At 37.0% G+C, this 22,546-nt stretch overlaps 2 protein-coding genes across 2 annotated transcripts in view; both read left to right on the top strand.

Annotated features, from left to right (window-relative positions):
- Nucleotides 1–13,141: 13,141 nt before the first annotated feature.
- On the top strand, nt 13,142–19,578 carry LOC108736266 (trypsin-7-like). The gene is made up of 4 exons (XM_018468623.1): nt 13,142–13,253; nt 13,334–13,514; nt 18,805–19,186; nt 19,319–19,578. Exons 1-4 carry the CDS (start codon nt 13,190–13,192, stop codon nt 19,454–19,456), a joined length of 765 nt encoding a protein of 254 aa, XP_018324125.1. The 5' UTR covers nt 13,142–13,189; the 3' UTR covers nt 19,457–19,578.
- Nucleotides 19,579–21,729: 2,151 nt separating this feature from the next.
- The window catches only part of LOC108736256 (trypsin-2-like), a 20,040-nt gene continuing 19,223 nt past the window's right edge, over nt 21,730–22,546 (top strand). Inside the window, exons 1-2 of the mRNA XM_018468614.1 lie at nt 21,730–21,874; nt 21,941–22,121. Of these exons, the coding sequence (XP_018324116.1) occupies nt 21,829–21,874; nt 21,941–22,121 (227 nt within the window). The 5' untranslated portion in view covers nt 21,730–21,828. The remainder of the gene's footprint in view (nt 21,875–21,940; nt 22,122–22,546) is intronic.

Genomic DNA, 22,546 nt, shown 5'->3' with positions numbered 1-22,546 from the left:
TTGTTTTAAAAAATTGCTAAACATTTTCGTCTAGTACTGTACAGTTCTAGCCGATCTCCCAAGACCGCCCATCGAGAGCTCTGCTCGTTCAAGCTTGTTCCAAGTATTTCTGTCTTGCTCACGCCTAGAGTGTATTTCTTCTATCTTCGCGCAGATTTCTTCAAGGTCACATCTGTAACTACTTGTAAGGAAGTTCGTTCCATATTATGTGAGTACAGTCTTATATAGGTATGCGCGCACGCATCCAAACACCACAGTTAAACTTACGGTATTCTAAAATGAAATATAGTGTAGATTTTTATATCTAAAAGAAACAGTTTGATAAAATTTATGTTTGTATTTGGAAAAGAAACAAGTGTTAGTGAACCACATTATAATATCCTCAAAAAGCATTACAAAGGATTTGTAAATTAAAAAGTTTTGCCACAAAAATCCGCCGTGCATTTACACAGCACTTAATGCAATTACTTTTCAAGACAATTATCTAATGATTTGATTCAATGTTACATTCTATTAAACAAAACCCATACACAAAGTATTCTTCGATTCTTATTGATGTTTTTAATAAATTTATATAGAAAATTCTACATTCCATGTAAATGAGAAGATAAACAACGATCTTCATATATTTTTTATCGTGTCGAAAGATTATGAGTTTGAATTCTTTACAGAAGATTATTAATGCTGTTTCGAGAAAAAGGGCGTACTTTTTTTTTAGTTTAATTAACCGAAAGCGTGCAGACGATTTGATAACTTTATCATTTCATTATCTTAAACAATCGAAATAAAAATTATCCAATGTAGATTAATAAAAGGGATCAATATAACGTTACGATAAATTATTTTTTAAGTGGAATATACTTTAATCGTTGTACCAACAGTAGGTTTCAGTCGAAGTTGGACACGCACCTCCACTCTTTCCTATCCTGAGCTAATCTTCGCTCTTCTCTAAAACCAGAACAACTTACATCCTTAACCATTTGCGAACAGTAATCTAATCTAGGTCCACCTCTATCCCTCCTCCCGTTTCTGCCTCTAATATGTCTCTGCCTCTAATATGTCTTTGACTAGACCTTCATGTCTGAGGTGTCTTACCAACCTATCTCGCCTATTTTTTATTGACTTCCATAGAGTCCTCTGTTCTCCTATTCTTTCTACTACCTCTTCATTTCTACGGTATCCTCATCATTCGCCTGTAACACCACTACATCAAATTTCGAACGTTTCTAATCTTTTATTTTCCGCCGCGCCCATTGTCCATGTTTCGCACTCGTACAGCGCCGAGTTCCAAACATACAGTTTCAAGAATCTTTTTCGATTTTCTAAATTAATCGTCCGCTAGCATAGAAGGGACTTCTTTTTATTGAAGGACACTCGGCCCCTCACTAACCTCTGCTTTATATCCCTACTACTTCTTCCGTCGTGACATATCTGACTTCCTAGACACCTAAAATCACTCACTTCTTCTAATTTTTCGTTTCCTATCTTTACATTCGCTGTTTCCCCACTCTTTCTTAGCTTGCATAGTATTTTAGTTTTACTTTTATTTATTTTCATACAATACTGTTTTGTCAATACCGTGTTCATTTTATTTAAAACTATCTCTAACTCCTCCTTGCTAGATGCTACTACTATATCATCTGTAAATCTATGCATACTCATCTTTTGACCCTGTATATCTATACCTACAGTTGTACAGTCTTTAATGATGTTGATAGCGTTTTCGATGCATAGGTTAAGAAGTAGCGGTGACAGTGTACATCCTTGTCTAACTCCCTTCTTAATATTTATTTGCCTACGTTGCTACTCCAGCTCTATAACTGCCTGTTGCTTTTTATACAAACTAAGTATCACTCTTCTATCTTTGTAACTCATCCCTACATTTTTAAGTATATTTAACATCTTGTCCCTTTTAACATTGTCAAAAGCTTTTTCTAAATCTACAAATCCTATGTAGGCGCTCTTTCGTTTTTCTATTGTTTCCTCTACTGTTACCCATTAAACTAGAATGACCTCCCGCGTTCTTCTATTTCTTCTAAGCCCAAATTGATCTTCCTCTAATAGTTCTCTGTGCAATTGTATAGGGTTGTTCGGAAAGTCATTTCGTTTTTTGTTGTGGAAATGAAAGACAGTTTTCGTATAATAAACAAATACTTTCTTAAATTATATATTGACCGTTCTGGTCCAACACCTNACAAAGGTAAATAAGAAAGCATATAGAAGAATTATTTGTTGCTGAATTATAGAAACTATAACTATAATATAAATATGAATCATACTCAATCCTCGCAGCTCACGAAATAGTGCAAACACCACTATTAGTCAGAAAAACATTTAAAAAATGAGCAAATTCCCGCAAGCCACAGTAGCATTCTTTTTAGAACTGACTGCATTTGACCTAGTATACGGACTGCTAACCCTGTCCATTAGGGAACGTGTCTCAAGAGCCACAGTAGCATTCTTTTTGGAACTGGTTACATTTGCTAGAGCGGCGAAAGCAAACCTCCAGGAAAAGCGGCAATCCAGCGAGGAGGTCACCAAGTCAAATCGCCAACAAGAGAAGAAGACTCGAGAATGTATCCGCTGTACATTTTGCCGCAGATTTAGTCACTCCGTAATCATATGTTAGATGAAAGTCAAGGAAACTTCCGTCAAATCTACCGTCCCTAAAGATCCAGGACCAGGTATCCGGTGCTATGAATGCGGTCAACCTGTAGTCTTCCGTAGAAACTGTACGTGTTACACCAGACAAACAAAAGCAACTCAGTCTTAATTTCTGCTTCTTGATCACCACGGCGGTTGGTCGTCCTGCGGTACCCATCACCATTTACTGAAAGAACGGCACGGCATTACTGGAGAGCGGAGCCAAGACCAGTCTTGCCAATATCCAGTTGTATGAGTCACTGAAGGCCGAAGGGTGCATCTTTCAACCCTCGGCGGTGCAAACCATCCAAGCAGATGGCAACCCTTCCACACATGTAACCCAGATAATTACGTTGCCAGTAACTTTACTGGACCGCACCATCGAAACCAGTTTTATCGTTATTACAACGGCAGATAAGCTATAAACGCTCCTACGCATAGACTTTCTATGAAAGACAGACATGGTTTTAGACTACAGCAGCGACCGTTCGTACTTCAAGGAAAATCGCTACCACACATATGAGTTTGTACCAAAGTTTGACCCTATTCCAGTCTGGGAACATGAAATACCTGTTCCGATAGCCACTGCCAATATCCAGGAGCATCCCCGTTTCCGGAGGAGTTTCCGTCCTGCTACGGCCCAGACCTTCCCCAATGTTCTCGGCACAATCCGTTCTCTAGGACAGCTTACATTATGGAGGATGCCCGACGAGCCGCAGATTCATATTGGACTAATCATCAGATGGATTCATCGCCGAACCTTTTTCCCACACCGTCTATCCAGGTCACCCCTCTCGACTTACACCTAGACGAAGGCCATACTCTAACACCAACTCGACGCACGGAGTTGAATAAACTGCTTCACCAATTTGTGGCGCAGTTCGTGGAAAACGGGCCACCTACATCCCACGCTATTCATCCCATTTGTACCGAGGGCCACGCATCCATAGCAAGACCCCCCTTCCGGATGAGCAGACACCGGCAAGTCATACTTCGAAAAGAGATACAGGCGCTACTCGACGCCGAAATTAAAGAAGCAAGCGAGAGCGATTGGGCCTCTCCAGTCGTGCTGGTGTCTAAGCTTGATAGAAACTATCGCTTATGCGTCGGTTATCGACGACTGAATGCTGTCACCAAACCCGACGCCTACCCACTACCCCGCCCAGTACATGTCAACTATGGACCTACGGGCAGGGTATCACCAAACCATGGTCCACCCTAACGACCAGTACACGCGTCTACCCTTCGGAGTGCGCAACACCCTCTCGGCATTCCAGCGGCTTAGGTGATATTTGGTGGCATCTCCTTCGATCATCGTTACCGATCACGAACCGCTTCGCTGGTTAATGAATCTACGTTCCCTTAGCAGGCGGCTAACGCGATGAGCGCTTCAACTTCAACCATTTAACTTGCAATTAGAATACTCACCGGGAAAAACTAACGTAGTGTCCGATATAATTTTCCGCCCTCCACTGGACGATGACAACCAAGGTCCTTTTGGCTTCGTCTCCGTCGAGTTAGCCCGGAAGAGCCCTAAGGGACTCCGAGAAGAGCAGCTTGCAGATGACGAATTGAAGGCCATTATCCAATCGTTCGAATCCGAGGATTTAGACGAATCAAGACGATGAGTGTCCCGCGGGTACATGTTATGCCAAGGGGTCCTGTATCGGTATGCTTTCGAGGAAGATAACTAAGAGGCCCAATATGTAGTCCCATCGGCGCTGCGCCCTCGATTACTCGAAAAATTCTATTCCTTGCCAACCGCTGGGCGCTATGGAGTGGATTGCACTTTTCACAAACTTCGCCAGCTTTTCTACTGGCCCGGACTGGCACGCTATAAGAGCGACAACCAAAAACTATCAGGCTAGTTGCAAACTCCGGTTCTACGATAACTCTTCGAGGTAACCCCTTACACCCGGACCCAAGAAACCTGAATCCTTATCATTGAGGATACCGCTTCACAATGGGTAGAGCTTTTATTTCTTGTACAAGCAACCGCGGATGCATGCACTTGGACCCTAGTCAACGAGGTCTTCCTACGCTATGGGATCCCCAGGCGTATCATTTCCGAGAATGGTACTCTGTGCATCAGCTCTGCGATGCAGAAGATCTGCTATTGTTTAGACATCCCATCGGCTAACATGGTAGAAAGAAAGAACGGAGACCTCAAAACTCAGCTGTCTATTCTGGTTGGACAATCTCACCAAGACTGGCCCTGCGAACTTCCCAGCATTCGATTTGCCTTTAATACTTCCAAATGTCAAACGGTTGGCTTCACGGCTGTTTACCTCACCGCCGGCTGGGAGCTGCGCACCCCCAGTGAAATCACTCACGGTATTAGAGCAGTAATACAGAATGAAAACTTCGTTACTCGACTTAAACAAATGTTTAGCGTCTTTCATGAGGCTCGGGACATGCAGCAGAAGCAGCAACATCGGCAGAAGTTGATCCAAGACCGATGACGCCGACCAAGACGAAGCTCGCGCCCGGTAATCGGGTGATGGTCACCACCTACCCTTTGAGCAGAGCCGCAGCCGGAAAGACCGCCAACTTTTCCCCTCGAAAGGACGGCCCTTATGTATTCTTGTCTGCAAAGGGGCCCTGTAGCTACGAGATAGCTGCCCCTGCAAATCCAACCCAGGTACTGGTGACTATTCACGTGTCCGCCCTCCGACCATGCGTTCAGAATGAGATTAATGATTCACCCCCCGTCGTCCGTCTGCGTCGGCGCAGCCGCCCCAGGAAAATTCACCGAAGCACTGCTGAGCCGTCTAGCGCTTCGGTAGGGGGCGAACTGTAACACCACCCCTACGTTTTCAATTTCGTACCCAATGTGTCGGATATTTGGTCGCATCGCGCGACTACCCTCGTCGTGAGACCCACCGTCGATTTTTAATATCACCGACCAACCCCCTTCCAACGGAGTGGAAGTATAGAACTCGCACCACCCTTCTCGACTACCCTTTCTCTACGTAGGGGCTATTTAAGAAGATGCTACCCCAGGAAGCGACTAGTGAATGAGTGTTTAACTTAGTGTTAGGACAATATATCCAATCAGTTTTAAATTCATCTAGTGTCATCAAAAATAAGAGTATACCTTTACCTTTAGTTACTAAAGTGAGTGGTAAGAGTAATTATTATGTGACGATCATAGTTTTTAATAAACTGGAAAATGATCTATAAACTTTAGTTATAACTAAATTCGCTGTTAAAAATAAATTGAATAACTGAATTATATGTAATTTACATTATCATTAAACGGTGTATGATAATATCAAATGTAGTGTTTTCTTTTTATTGTTTTATTATTTTCATATTTTTTTATTGAGTGCATTATTATGTTTTTTGTATCAAACAAGTGATAATGTTGATTTCTCCTTATTATCTGGTTGATTTTCTTTTAGTATCTTGTTGTTTCTCTTTTACTTTATCTTATTAACTGTTATAGCCTTGTAGAAACTACTACTGTATTATTATTATAATACATATGTAATTGTGAATTTCTAACCCTAATAAATTCACTCATGATTTGTAAGTCATCAAGTCCATGTCCACTCTAGTAACTCTTAATCCAAGATTTAATAATTATTCTACTGTAATTTCTATATCAGGCTTCATTCATTTTTTCTATGCTCTTCTTTATATAGTTTGCACTGCAACTATTCCAAATGCAGTCTACCGGTAAATAGTCCACTTCTTTTCTTTTATTATGTCGCATATTTGCGACATATCATTTTCATTTATGATGATTTTATTATTTAGCGGAATAATTTTATTAAATTGTGATCCAGTCTAATTTAATAACAATTTTTTAATTTTATCAATAATATTTTTTTATTCAGATATTGAATATATTTGCTCATTTTTTTTAAGTACGTCATTGGGGTAGTCAGCAGTCAGGGAAGCAAATACTCAGGAGTGTTCTCTCTTTGTATGACGATCTTCGATTGACTCATTAGTTAATTATATAAAATTATTATTCTTTTTATCTATTAAAATCTTTCGGACGGTTTGTCTATAAAAAGAAAATAAAAACGAAGTTTTCCCTATACCTGCATTTTAAAACATCAAATTTTGATAATCGTTTTTTGCAGCTTCAAACGTTATTTTAATTAGGCTCATTTTGTAGATACTACTATCAACTATAAACGAGTAAAATTTAAGAGAAAACTTTCAAAAAAGCATTTATGGACCTTAAAGTTTTATTTCAGAAATTTGTTTCTCTTTTTAATGGGATTTTCATTTTTTATCATTATCATTATTTTCAATTGATGAATTATCTTGTTTCATACTAGTTAATGAATGCATGTTGCATTTGACATGTTTAATGCTAACTGTTTGACTTATCATAAGCTTGCTTAAGTTGTGTATCACATACTTTTCAATTTTTTTATCATTTTCATTAAGTTTATTTTTTACAACTAGTTTGGTAAACAATAATCTATTTGCGTAATTTAACTCTTTATAGATGTTAGATTGACATCTTTATGTTGTTCACAGATTGCTAGCAGTTTTGCCACACGCATTGATTTTATGGTAAATTGTATCACATAAACACGTTTACCCTACGTTGGGGGAATGGCGGTCACTTAAGCGAAAAACGACATACTTTTTGATTCAATGAACTTAAAGCAAAAGTAACTAAACTTGCACATAACTAATCTAGTTCGCTTTATGTCTATTATGTTATAATTAGCCAACTTATGAAGTTTAACAAATTTTTATACATTTTCAAAACATTTCATTGACCGACATTGCCCGCCCCTTGCGAGTTATGCACTCAGAAAATGCTTTTTGAAAAATTATTACAACGTTGTAGAGGTCGTTTTGTAGAAAATGTAACTCAAATTTGTAGTAAGGTTAACTAATGGTAAACTTAAATTTGACTATAAAATTGTAGTGGTAAATTGTAGGAGAAAATCGACAGAGGCTCAGACAAGTTTCCTACAATTTGATTGAAATATTTACAACAACTTCGTTAATTTCATTACAAAATGTAGTAAGATTAAACAAATTTTGTGGAAAATATAAAGATAAAATAAAGCAATTTGTTTTGAATATTTATTTGCGTTTTAGTTGTAAACAAATATGTTACAATTTTGTATAATTTTTTTTAATTACTGTATAGAGATATGCTACAATGAAAAGTAATTTTTAAGAGGAATTTGCAGTACATATTCTTTAACGTTGTAGTAGAGAGACAAACAGATTGTAGGAAAAAAAGTAATTACAATATTATATTAATTTTCACTACAACTTGTTTCTGTTTCTATATTCGCTACTATTTGTAATGAAAAGTTCTACAATTGTAGAAGTTTGTTCTACAGTTTTCTCTGAGTGTGGTCAATCAAATTTCTTATATAAATAGTTACAAATCAAGGCGTCTTAGAACCCTATTTTTGCTCTCACAATAGTCACATTGATATTTATGGGGAGCATCGTCAACACAGCAATCTTTATGAGCCCGCAACTTCGGCATATATATCAAATCTCATTCTTTCCGAACCCTTTATAGACACAACACATTTCTTGTCCATTTGTTGGAGAAATATCATCGTCGCTATCATCATCACAAATATTTTCATTTTCATAATCCCCTTCATCTGTTGAGCCTGTGCTTGACATGGGACGTGCTTTCGAATAAATTTTCATTTTCTTCTTGGAAGTCAAAGCTTCTTCATCTGAACTTTGCGGCTTGGTCCTGGCAAATTATTGGCATCAGGTATAGAGGAAGATGATGCTTGATCATGATCCATAATGTTATCTGTGGAATCATTCATCATAGTGACCGGGTCTTTTTGGGAACCCAATAGACAGTCTGAAGCCAGGAAATCTTCTTCTCCAAAAACAGTAGGATCGATGGGCATTATTCCACTCGCTTTAAATCCAGAAACTCGTTTCTGAATTGTAGCCTTGTTACAGGAGGATTTGTTGACACAAAAAGATTCATAAGAAACTATTTCAACAAAAGCGCTCAAAAGATCGTTCTATACTTGCCCTATATAAAATAATGTCGATCGGTGACTGCCATTATCTGCTTCGAGTAAGTGGCATAACCCCAAAACAAAAACAACCTTTCCCTTTACCATCACTAAAAATCTAAATTTTAGAAATCCAAACAGCACATTACTTTTGCTAACAAATTTATAATAGTTCATAATTAAAACATATCCAATTGTATTTGTATTTAGATGGCAGCACATCTTTAATGTAATATTCTGAGGAGTTAGTATTTTACAGTGACTGGCATTTCCCGCTGACCGGCAATCACCCATCTTACTCTAAGGCATAAACTAGGTCCTCTTCCAGATATTTTTTTAAAATGGCACTTAAAATATGTGTATATATATGCATATAAGGTCGCACTTCTTCGTCTTTTTCATTGACAGCCATCTTGTGTTGTAATGATAGTTTAGATCTTTATATTTAAAACAAACATTTTGAAAAAATTTAGCTTGTATTAGGAAAAATAAACAAAGATAAGCTATTCCGAAAAAAAAACACTCCAAAAGAATTGTAAAATTAAGAAGTTTTATCACAACAAATACTCTGTGCATTTACACTGCCTGTAATGCAATTACATTCCAAGGCAATTATTGATTTGATAATATTACATTTTTTGAAACGAAATGTACACAAATAAATGTTTAAATACAGTTAAACAAAAAGCTTTTTAGTTTCCATGAAGTACGCTCGATACAACTGTTCGTTTCATGAATTACTGCTTGATGAATGATTTATTCTTTCAAAGCGATTCTTATTAGTATTTGCAATAAAATTAGATAAAGAATTCCGATACTGATCTACTCTCTTATCGTATATTTAGATAATGGGTCTGAGTTCTTTTCAAAAGATTATTAATCTATTTCGAAATAGAAGTGCATATATTTCAGTATACATAATTGAATTTTTTATAAGCAATATAACAATTTTGTCATTTCATTATCTTAAACAGTTTAAAATAAAAATTATCCAATGTAGATTAATAAAAGGGATCAATATAACGTTACGATAAATTATTTTTTAAGTGGAATATACTTTAATCGTTGTACCAACAGTAGGTTTCAGTCGAAGTTGGACACGCACCTCCACTCTTTCCTATCCTGAGCTAATCTTCGCTCTTCTCTAAAACCAGAACAACTTACATCCTTAACCATTTGCGAACAGTAATCTAATCTAGGTCCACCTCTATCCCTCCTCCCGTTTCTGCCTCTAATATGTCTCTGCCTCTAATATGTCTTTGACTAGACCTTCATGTCTGAGGTGTCTTACCAACCTATCTCGCCTATTTTTTATTGACTTCCATAGAGTCCTCTGTTCTCCTATTCTTTCTACTACCTCTTCATTTCTACGGTATCCTCATCATTCGCCTGTAACACCACTACATCAAATTTCGAACGTTTCTAATCTTTTATTTTCCGCCGCGCCCATTGTCCATGTTTCGCACTCGTACAGCGCCGAGTTCCAAACATACAGTTTCAAGAATCTTTTTCGATTTTCTAAATTAATCGTCCGCTAGCATAGAAGGGACTTCTTTTTATTGAAGGACACTCGGCCCCTCACTAACCTCTGCTTTATATCCCTACTACTTCTTCCGTCGTGACATATCTGACTTCCTAGACACCTAAAATCACTCACTTCTTCTAATTTTTCGTTTCCTATCTTTACATTCGCTGTTTCCCCACTCTTTCTTAGCTTGCATAGTATTTTAGTTTTACTTTTATTTATTTTCATACAATACTGTTTTGTCAATACCGTGTTCATTTTATTTAAAACTATCTCTAACTCCTCCTTGCTAGATGCTACTACTATATCATCTGTAAATCTATGCATACTCATCTTTTGACCCTGTATATCTATACCTACAGTTGTACAGTCTTTAATGATGTTGATAGCGTTTTCGATGCATAGGTTAAGAAGTAGCGGTGACAGTGTACATCCTTGTCTAACTCCCTTCTTAATATTTATTTGCCTACGTTGCTACTCCAGCTCTATAACTGCCTGTTGCTTTTTATACAAACTAAGTATCACTCTTCTATCTTTGTAACTCATCCCTACATTTTTAAGTATATTTAACATCTTGTCCCTTTTAACATTGTCAAAACTTTTTTCCATCCTCCTCTGTACAATTCAATTGATTGATTAAAAAACTAAAAATTACTGTTTAACATAGTTTAATCATAAAAAAAAAGTAATAAACAGAGAAAATACTGTATATTCTATGAAGCGCCTTACCTAATCGGATAGGTACAGTTCCTTGCGATGAATATCAGAATAATGAAAAGCTCCACTAGGTAGCGCTAGACGGTCCACGTCGGCGTCGAAAATGAGCTCGCTCCGTCAGGGAATACCAGAGCGAATCGAATGCTTAGAAACATTATTATGAGTAGTATTACTAATACCCATACATATTGTTCCAATTTTTCGCAAATATGGATCGTTGTATTGTGCTGGAAATGTAAATGAAAGTGCAAAAAATCGCCTAAGGGAGCAGAGAGTTTAATTTTATTTCTTATAACTTGTCCAAGTATATTTAGGAAGACTATCAAGATCATTGTTGATAATGATAATTTCAAAAGTTTACCCTTTCGTATGTTTTTTATTTCTACTTGTCTTGCCGTTGTTGCCTACTAATTTAGTAAACGTTAGCTATAAACGATAAATTATAAGCAAATTCAGTTCTTAAATCTTCAATATTCTATATTGTGTTTTCTCTTTTCGTCTCTTCTCATTACCCGTTTTGACCAATTTTATTATCGTTTCGTACCTTATGGTAATGATTGTANAGGATAATCCCAGGCCTTTCAAGTGGTCATAAACTGTTGAATTTGATAAATTTAACCTCAATCCGATCTCACGTGTTGTTATTCGCCGGTTCACATCAACTAATGCCTTTATCGCGTCTTTATCAGGTTCAACCGGCCTTCCCGAACGTGGTGCATCTTCGACATCAAAATTGCCGGATCGAAATTTAACGAACCAGTTCTGGCACTAGCGTACTGTTAACACACCTTCTCCATACACTTCAGTCAATTTCTTTCTGGCTTGAACAGCATTTTTACCCTTTCTGTAGTAAAACAGTAAGATATGTCGAAAATGCTGCTTATCGCTCGACATATTTAAAAGGGCACCAACCAAAAACTACTGCGTAGAATTAATTGGAAATTTTTCACACACAAGTCTTGCTATATGAGCTCTCAAAGCATATAAAATTTATACGGCTTAAATGTGAAGTTGGGTGCAAAAGAATACAATTAAATCCTCTGTCGGGAAAAAACGAAATGACTTTCCGAACAACCCAATAGTTACAGCTTTTATAGATAATTGTTCTAAATATCTCACACCTCTCCGCACTTCTCTTTTTAGGTATGGTTACTGCCACGTTCCGTTTATAATCCACCGGGACTTTCCGCGTCTCCTAAATGTGACTAACTAGCTTGCCTTATTATTCTTTAAGTTTCGTAAAGGATGTTTCACATCCAAGGTTAGGTTGGTTTAAGTTAGTACCTAACATTTTTGGGCTTATTGGAGCAGATAATATGTCAATGAACTCCAAATTGAAAAAGCAGATGTTGAGAAGAATAGCTGTCCACCTTGATTGAAATTTGGACAGAACTGAAGATGTTTTTCGAGGTAGAGGTGGGATTCTAAGGGTTACCTTAGTGAAATTAACAACCACAATTACGAAACGTGTATTGCAAATTGGAACATACATTCAGCAAATTATTTTTCGAGGCAGGTAGTGCATGTGTTGTTCTGTCTATGAGGCTTAGATGACTTCTCAACTTCCATTTTTTTGAAATAAACATAAAGGAGACTGTGGCGTATTGACAAACAAAAAGAAAGGTCTTACCCCAACTAACCACAGCAGTTTAAAAAACTTAAAATCTTACAACAAAAACTCTCTTCAACAAAAACATTGCGAAACTTTTTTTTAGTTTAATTATAGTTCGTATGATGATACAAGAGAAGAAGCTGTACACAAGAGATGAACACAACACAAAAGTTCAATAGCAGATGCTGAGTGTTTACTAGGGAGTGTGGGAGGCTAAATGTTTTGGGAAGGTGAAGGTGTAAGAGAATTTAGGTAATACAAAAACAAAAAACAAAAAGAAAGGTCTTACCCCAACTAACCACAGCAGTTTAAAAAACAACGCAGACACGTGTTCTAATAGTCGCCTTGCTCTATTAGGTAAGTACTTACAATTACTGCATTTTGGTCTATTATAAACGCTAAAATTATTTCTCTCTGTTTTAGTCAGATTACGGGTATTTCCCGTATATGTATAGGTAATTTGTAGTATTTGTGCATTCAAAACCAATGATGTCGAAACAGTATCACACAGAATGTACGTGACGCCTGATCGACAAGCTTTTTGACAAGGCCTCTATTTTTATCTTATTTGATCTTTGTTTTTTATTTGCTCTGATAATGTACACTTTTGCTGGAGATTCTGGAATTTTTTTGCAAATGAACTGATAAAGAAGCCACATCATAAATATTTAGATAATAAATACCATTACAAGGAGGACTTCCAGGCAATTTATGTGTACATCTGCCAAGATGATAGTCATGTTCATTTTCGCGGCATTTATGCCTTTTGCTTTAGGTAAATTTTGCTATATTCGGTGAATAATTACTTACTGGTATAACATTTTGGTTAAATACTCATTATTGAGTTTTTTACAGCTTTCCCCTCTCGGCAAAATAGATCGAAACCAGCAGAGCCTTCTACTAGAATTTCAGGAGGGTACTCTACAACAATTTACGATATTCCTTATATTGTACAAGTAAACGAGGGTTATCCAATGTGCGGTGGGTCAATCATTTCAAGATTTTGGGTGATTACTGCAGGCCACTGCTTAGATGGGTAAGTTCGCCAATAATTAACTTTTATTATTACTTGAAATAGTCCCATTTAAATCAGAGATAGGTACAGAATAGACATTTCCTGTCTTTCATATGCTTTTTTGTAAATATTTATTTCTATTGGTCCGGATAGTTTAACTTTAAATGCAAAGTATAATGTAATGAAATAATTTATCCAAAACTCCTTCATTAAAAATTGTTCTCAGTAAACCATTTCATTGACGATCATCGGAGGAAAATAAGAAAATAATTTGGAATGGCTTCATTTAACACAATGTTTTTGCGCTCTCAAGTGGATGCTCATATCATCTTAATGGTTTAATATAATTTTATTTGCCTCCAGTTGAAATGTGCCGATTATTAGCCACATAAGATTTATTTAAAGCTTTTTTTACAATGGAAAAAGCCGGATGTGACCGAAAAATGTGGAAAGCTTATCTTGAAGTGGTAGAGAATTTTTAACTTCCCCGGTCAGCGTTGCAAGTGAACTAATCCTGTTCGTTTGGCCTCAGTAGGGTCTAAGAAGGTCATTTTTAAGTGTAGGTAATATCTGACAACATAACTTTAACCCAGTAAAAAAATTAAACAATTCCTTTTACGAACAGTCTTAATAATAATTTTACCATTAACATAACTGAAACTAATGGCAGATCCTTATTTTAAATTGTCTTAATGCAATTGCATTGGCACAGTTCACGACCCCCACAATAAGTCTACACCTTCTTAACTTTACTTGGAGGTTGTTCCTGATCCTGACGTGGAATGTGGTTATATGCTTTCCATGCGCTTAAAAACTGTCATCGAAATTTCGAAGAGGAGATCTCAATTTGGTTTAAAGGCGCAGAACTAATCGAAAAGGCATTTTTAATTCTGATGAAGATTTTACCCGAAGTCCTTAAAGTCCCTTGTCAATACGATTGTAGGAGGAAATTACAAACACAGCCAGTTTGAGAGTAAAATCCAGTCAATTTGTTGTGTACCTTTAGGTCCCTTTTGAATTTAATAGACAACGTCCTTTCCATTTTGATGTTTATAGGTACACTGCACTTTATCGTCTTCATTAAAATTATATGGTTTTCATGTTTTTCACCATAGATTGCTTCTAAGACTTTTGAAACTTTATTTTTGATCTGATTGTCCAATTTCTTGCATTAGAGCAGGTCCTTCAGTGCGGCCTGTTCCGTTTTTAAGCAGAATTTCCTTCCATACAGGTTTCCATGAAAATTTTCAAGGTTTTTAAACTCAGCTGGTAACTCTCGGTTTCTGAGTCTCCGATAATGGGAGTAAAATTCCAGAATGCTTCTAAAGTATCTTTTGGTATGGGCGAAGATGATATCGTTTAAGTAAATAAGAGAGATTCTCATTTAGCCATTATAGTGTAGTTCCTATCAATTTTTTTAGTATAGCAGCTATCGTATGCAATTGCCATAGACTATTACTAATTGTAAATGTAGTCTCCTTCTTACCCTGTGCATCTACTTCTACCTTTCAGCATCCCCTTTTTAAAATGAAAGTAAAGAACGATTTCACTTCAGCTAAACCGTCTAGTGTTTCGTGGATTCAGGATAATGGGGAAATATTACCTTGTTCGGTTTTCTGTAGTCTGTACAAAATTAGGTGGAGCCATCTTTCTTCCGCACTAGCACTGCATGGGAAGCTCAAGAAGGTTGCGGTGGATTGATTACCCCTTGTCAATGTATAGCTTTGATAAGGTCATTTACTTCCTCTAGCTTCGTCTACGAAAATAATTTTTTCTCGCATTGCTGTTCCTGTGTTGTTATGATGGTATTTTAAGTTGGCTCTACTACTAGGGGTAGTCGAGTGTAAGAATGAAGAATCCTCATGTAAGTATTTTGAAGGAGCTGTAGACTGTTGGATGTTTTGATGGGAGATTGAGCTGTTTTGGAAGAGGGGCTTGATGGAGATAAAAGGACTCAAGACTTCACCACGGGTGGCTTGAATGTATCCCCGCGTGGTGAGTTTCTGTCAAAAATGACACCAAGGTAAGTGACGGAAAGGCTTCATTTGATGAGATGATTGTTAACGGTGATAGAGGAAATTTTCGGATCCTATGGGAGAATAAAATTGCTTCCGACTTGGTTTGGGCGGAGCTTATAAGGGCGATATCATCGGCGTAGGGAGCAGTGAGAATCGAGGATTGAACAAGAGGGGTGATAGTTTGCAGCCTTGGGGGACATCGGCCGTGACGGGTTTGCTGAGGAATAATGCAGAACCAACGCGAACACGAAGGTTTATGTCAGAGAAGAAGGATCTGATAACCCCGATGAAGAGATGTGGAATGTTAAGGGCGATAAGCTTGGAGATGAGTCTTTCGCGCCAAACTTGATCGAAGGCTTGCTGTATGTCAAGCAGAAGCATGGTAGTGTGACGGCGCTTGTTCAGATTTAGAAACGCGGAGAAGTTGATGGTCGGAAACCATGTTGAAAGTCGGGGAGGTGATTGTTTCGCTCAACTCAACTACTTGGGAAGGAAAGAGGCTTTTCTCTTTTTCAGAGATGGGATGGTGAGAAATATTTCACGGGGCACGTGTGCTTACTGTTGGAGACAGAGGGGACAAAGTTTTGGGAGGTGGCATTGATTTGCTTGTGAAAGTCGGTAAGATCTACAGTGCTGGGTATTGGGGGGCACTGGAAACAGAGTGAGTTTACGAAGATTGCAGCTTTTTCCTTATCCGAAGCGTATACGGAGCCGTTTTGTTTTAGCGGCGAGAGATGGGTAGGTCTGTTCCAAAGAACGGATCATCGCTTTTGGGGTGTTTTTCTGTCTCTACGATGTAATCGTTAAAGGTGGCGCTGCGGAATTTGTTCGCCCGGTTGACTGTGTCACATAGAAAGATAAGCAGCTACTTAGCATTATTCTCTAATGAATACCATAAAACAAAATTCGATAACGTCTAGGCGCATATGTATACCAGGAGGCTAATGAAATTTAAAAACATAGCCAAAATGACTGATTTCTTTTGCAAGACTTTTCTCCCCCATTTCTCATATTCAATCCCCATCTCCTTCATAACCATTTCCACAAAATCTTTCCTAGCATGCAAAACATCTGATTTGATCTCCATATTCGAGGAGGGGTTTTACTCGGTAGGTGCTTCAGCGAATCCAACACTACTCCCCTTCAGAGGATATCGTTTGAAGAGTTTTCTCTTCTTGAGGAAAAACAAAACCAAAAAAACAGAAGAACACATCCGTCCTAGATCCGTCATAGGGAACACTAACTATTCCAGTCCAGGTTGAGCATCCATATCTCTTCTTTACTATTAAAATTGTTTGGGTTTTGAAGATCTCAATGGTCTCCTTTGTAACTGTAGGAAAGAAGCATTGGGTTTGGTATAAAATCTCTACTTTCTCAAAAATGCTTTGATGTCCTGTAATTCCGTGTTCAGCAACTACTGATTTATCTGTTTGTTCTAATCTACAGTTCCTTTTATATTCCGCAACTCTGTTGTTATTTCTTCGTCTAGTTGTACCAACGTAAACCGAGTCACAACTCCAGGGAATTCTATATATTACTACTACTGTACAACTTCCGTATCGAGAGATATGGAAGACAACTTCGACCGTTATCTCATCGCCTTTGATAATGTTCACGGCAGTTGTGAATTCTAATGTAATTCTATTGGACTACTCCTTTTAAGCCCAGAAAACTTCTCTACATTTACTTTGACCAGCCGTGAAAGCCTACACAGTCTCATCAAACAATATTACAGATTTCCTGTTGATGATCGCCTTCAGTTGTCTTCCCAGAATCAGGTGGAGGCGTACAATCATGTGTTGATCTCAAAGTCGGGGTGAATGAATGACTGGTACATGCACACTATCTAATTTCAAAAACTGACTAGATCATTTATGGCTGACGTTGTTCTGATTGGGATTTAATGGCCGTCGTCAGTGTAGTTGCTTCCTAATGTTTCCTAACGATGACGATTCACCGCGACACGTATAATGTCAACCGTCTTCTATTTGGAATCAAAATGGCACCAGATGAATTCAATTAGCTTATCGATCAGATCCTTAAGGACGTTTCCAAGTTAGAAACCTGCTTTGATGACATTATTATTCATGAATCTACTAAACAATTGTCGAGAAAAACGAATTCCTTGGGCACGTTATCTCACACAATGAAATCCACAAGTCAACCAAGAAGATTGGAGCAATAGAATGGTGACAAATTTTAGGATACATTCTTAATATTCGGCCTTGACAGCCTCGTTACGACAAATATTGATAGCCGAAGTGAAATTTAAATCAACGACAACATAAACAAGCAAACCTGAGACTGAAAAAGGAAGTAACCCTGCATTTTTGTTCTGTATTACTTATTACATCTGCGTGAGAGTTGGCTCTGTCTTCTTACATCGACAGTAATCAAGAAAACTTTTCCTTTTTCTTCAAGGTCACTGATGCATGCAGAAAAAAAATAAATACAACTAGACAGCCCTACTCGTTATTTTTGCTGTCAACAATTTCCTTCAATAATTATTAAGTCCTACCTTATGATTACAGATAACCAGCCTTTATCCAGAATTATTCACTAAGCCGCGAAGCTACCTTCGATAACAGTTGTTCGACTTACGTATAACTCGTTTCTCTCGGGATTCAGTAACAAAATTGCGAATACAAGGATAACATCGACAACGCAAATCCGGATTGTCTCTTAGAACGAGCCTAGCTAGTCTAGGTAGTGGTTTCTTTGATAACAGAAAGGAAAAACCAGCTTCGATTATTTTATTAAATAGATACACAGATTTTACACAAAACCAAACGACATATAAATCAAATTAAATGGAAATCAAATAAATAGAAAATAAATAAATAAAGCAGAAAGTCTAATCTACATAAAAACAAAACTAAATATAACGAAAATAAACTGAGTATACCCTTATTCTGTATTATAAATATAGTATTCGGGCCATTACTAGAAGATAAGTGAAATCGGGTGAAGAAAAATATTCCCACATTTCACAAATGGTAGTCTTAGAATGCGTCCAAACCCTTGGACGCTAAGATGTCTACACTACTACTGATGGGAGATCTCGATGGACCTCTTTTAACGCGCCCTCTCACCTATAACCCCTCAACTGCGCACCACACCAGCGCGATAGTAGAACTGTACAACAACAATCTCCCGAAAATAAATAACTATTGCATACATTTCTCAATCAAAATCATAGTTTTTACCTCGTGGCAATATCCATTTTGAACTGATTGATTCACTTATTACACATACTATCGCATTACTTACCTTTAAAAATTTTCTTTTTTCAGATCGCTTGCAGAAAGAGTAACTATCCGAGCGGGAACAGACCAACTTGGAGTAGGTGGTGTGGAGATACAGGCCTCATCTTTATATATTCATCCCAAGTTTGATCTCGATGCCGTTGATTATGACATAGGTTTAATCAGACTTGCGTCACCACTTTTTTTTGGTCCGACAATATCTGCAATTTCTCTTGCGGAAGAGAAAGTTCCTGTCGGAACACCGGCTGTCGTTTCCGGTTGGGGATTTTTGGCAGGTGGTGGTAACAACACCAACCCAACACAATTACACAGAGTTACGATACCAGTTGTGAGCGACAACGAATGTCCTGATTATACTGAAAGAAGGATATGTGCAGGATACCCGGATGGAATTGAAAGTCCTTGTTTTGTATGTGATATTTATTTTCAACACAATTGTTTTATACAGAGTATAAACCAATGCTTACAAGTAAACTGTTTTAAGAGATACAGGATAATAAAAGGTAATCAATGAAGGATTAATAACCTTTTTTTAATACAGGGCGATTCTGGGGGTCCTTTGGCTGTAGGAAATACCCTCATTGGTATTACATCGACTGGCGAAGATTGTATTGGATTATCCATTTTCTCCAACGTTGCCAATCTTCATAACTGGATATCATCAGTGACGTCAATTTAACACACCTACAATGCTAAAAATCTAAATTTTCTAAATAGAGAATATATTTTAAACAATAGCTTTTACTCATCATGTAAATATATATGATTATACAAAAAATAAAAAAAGTAATACGTTTTAATCTTTCTCGAATTCTAATGTCAGACAAAACTGCGTTATCAATAAAATTTTAAGAAACTTAGATATAAGATTCAGAAGTCTGTTGATATTATGTAGGTATATGTAGTACATCGTTTTTGATACTGTCGTCAACGAATATCGCGTCACCTTTAATGAATATCGGGTATGTTAATGATGCTGGTGAAAATTCCGTGACCCCAGGAACACTAGCGGTCTTTAATGTCCTTTTCGTCCCTCGGTAGATCTTATGCGCCGTTCCTTATAGTTGGCATTTTCCATTTATCAAATCTTGTTACAATTTTTTGAATTTTGAAAAATGCGTGTTAATGTTTATCGTATTACATCGGTTAACAATTTTATCTGAAAAAGGTAATCATATAGGTAGCGTATCAAAATTAACAAAAAAAAGATCAAATTGGAAGATTTGAGCATTTTCCAAAATTCACTTTTTGTTCCTTTTATTTACAAAATCTTTAATATCAGTAATGTCAAGCTCTGACGTTTTATGTTTGATGAACAAAGCTTATAAATTTGAATGTGTATTGATATCTTATGTCATGATTGATCTCAAATTTGCCTTTATGAGCTTGTTTTGAATAATTGTTTTCTTTAAGTTTCTGTTGTCAATTGTCTATTGTAGCCTGAGGTCAGAGAGCTCAATAACGGTGGCAGTCCCGATATTGAGGACTCTATAGGTTTGCACTTGCGACAATAATTTGGTAAATGATGTGGTACGACCTGATATCATCAATGCATGCTGCCTACGATTAATCTCCTCTTTGCCAATCATCAACATTGCTGACATTTCTTTTTTCATAATTAATTTTTAAGGTTCCCCTAAACTTATTGTCAGGTTTTATCTGATTTCGATTATCATTTTTCAGTAAAACAAAATCATTTGCATAAACTTTATCGTTGCCAAATCTATACACACCTTGTTTAACACCCAAGCTTCCCAAAGCATGTTTAAATCAGCTATATCAATTTCTCCATTGTCATTTTAAATCGCTTAAACAAAAGATCTAGTCCTGTACCAGTTTGAAAATTTTTGAACGGTATTCATGTAGATATTTGTATGTTTGTGTATTTCATAATATTAAGTGGATTGAAGTAGGTAAAGCCGATGAGGCTTATGATATAATTAAAAGAAATTTTAGAGACGTAGGGTACAGTAATAATAATATAAGAAACGAGGCAGAGGTCATTTTGATAGAAAATGAGGAAAAGGCAGATAGGTGTAAAGAATATTTAGAGAACCTATACGCAGACCATGAGTTAGGAGATATATTAGATAAGGAAGATACTGTGGAGGTAGATGACCTAGGTTATCTCATAATGAGAGATGAGTTCGATGTAGTATTAAAAAGCTTAAAGAATAATGAGACTCTAGGTGTAGATGGGATTCAGGGGGAAATTCTAAAACATGCAGGACAAGAGGTTAGAGATCGTATGTTTAAGCTAGTTAGTCACATTTACGAGGTAAAGTGAGGCGCGGATAGGTGCGAGACATTTAGAACAATTATACTAACTTCCCATACGTCAAAAATGCTTTTTCTAGTTTTAGGGAAATGCGAAGATTAGCTTAGGATAGGAAAGAGTGGAGGTGCGTGTCCAACCAGTCTTAGGACTGACGACCTTATAATAATGATGATTTACCTAAGGTGATCGAGTGACATAGTCTAGAAGTTTAAACCATTCCATAGAATTCGAGAGAACACCACTTTGATTCCAGGTGTGTTCGACCTGGTCCAGGTTTTTCTGTTAGTTGCCTTCCATCGCCTAGGCAAATGATGGAGCGGTAATATTCCACAGATAATCATTCACTTTTTGCTGTTTTAATTTCATTCGTCTTATCTTTCTTATCCCTGTAACCACTCATCTGCTGGGAAAGAAACATCTAAAAGTTTTTTTTTAACCTAAGATAATATCTTCACGGGCTTTATGAGCATTTGTGGTATTAGTCGTTGTATAAGCACTATCTCATAGGATGCACTTGACTCTTCTTTGGGATGACACGTGTAATTTTTTGTAGCAGTCTAATCGAAAGGTTCATTAACAGGTCCGCCATTTTTATCTTATTTTTTCGTTTATTGTTTTATTTACGCTGATAATATACATTTCGCTACAAGTTCTCTTAATTCTTTGGAAATGAAGTGATAAACAGGCTACATCTTAATTGCTTAGATAAGAAACACAATTATAAAGAGGATTTTTACGATATTTCCAGACAATTAGTACGTGTATCGATCAATATGTTAGGCGTGCTCATTTTTGTGACCTTTGTGTCTTTGGCTTTGGGTAAATATTAATCGATGAATAATTATATACCAGTATAACATTTATAGCTATTTGAGTTTTTCATAGCATTGCCCCCCCAACAAACTGGATCGGAACCAGCAGAACCATCTACCAGAATTGTTGGAGGAAGCTCTACAACAGTCAACGACATCCCTTATATTGTACAAATAAATGAAGGCTATCCAGACTGCGGTGGATCAATTATAGCAAGACGTTGGGTAGTCACCGCAGGTCACTGCTTAGAAGGGTAAGTTAACCAATGATAATTAATAAGCTTTAGCATTGGATATTAATAGGAAGATGTGACTTATTTTTAAGAGTCACAGATAGATACAAAATGGAAAACACTTATTTTCATTGCAATAGAGAAAATGCTGACAGCTAAAACTTTGGACGAACGTAGGACTTTCCTGGGAATTGTGATATAACAGGTCAATCGAAAAGTCCCCGGCCTAAAATAGTCAAACACATTTTTTTGCAAAATTCGCTTTTTTTATTCAACATAATTCCCTTCAAGGGTGATACACTGATTATAGCGATCCTCCAACTTTTCGATACCATTTTTGTAGTACGATTTGTCCTTTGCTTCAAAATAGGCCTCAGTTTCGGCGATCACCTCTTCATTCGACGAAAATTTTTTCCCAACGAGCATTCTTTTGAGATCTGAGAACA

Source organism: Agrilus planipennis, unplaced genomic scaffold, assembly GCF_000699045.2.
Source record: "Agrilus planipennis isolate EAB-ADULT unplaced genomic scaffold, Apla_2.0 scaffold97, whole genome shotgun sequence".
NCBI classification, from domain to species: Eukaryota; Metazoa; Arthropoda; class Insecta; order Coleoptera; family Buprestidae; genus Agrilus; species Agrilus planipennis.
The sequence above is the reverse complement of the archived record's forward strand: the minus strand, read 5'-3'. Positions and strand labels throughout refer to the sequence as shown.

Excerpts from the sequence above, each read along its gene's own strand:
- LOC108736266 (XM_018468623.1), top strand. The coding sequence starts at position 13,190 with ATGTGTACATCTGCCAAGATGATAGTCATGTTCATTTTCGCGGCATTT. Across the intron at positions 13,254-13,333 it reads ATTTATGCCTTTTGCTTTAG|CTTTCCCCTCTCGGCAAAAT; the intron begins GTAAATTTTGCT and ends AGTTTTTTACAG. Across the intron at positions 13,515-18,804 it reads GCAGGCCACTGCTTAGATGG|ATCGCTTGCAGAAAGAGTAA; the intron begins GTAAGTTCGCCA and ends TTCTTTTTTCAG.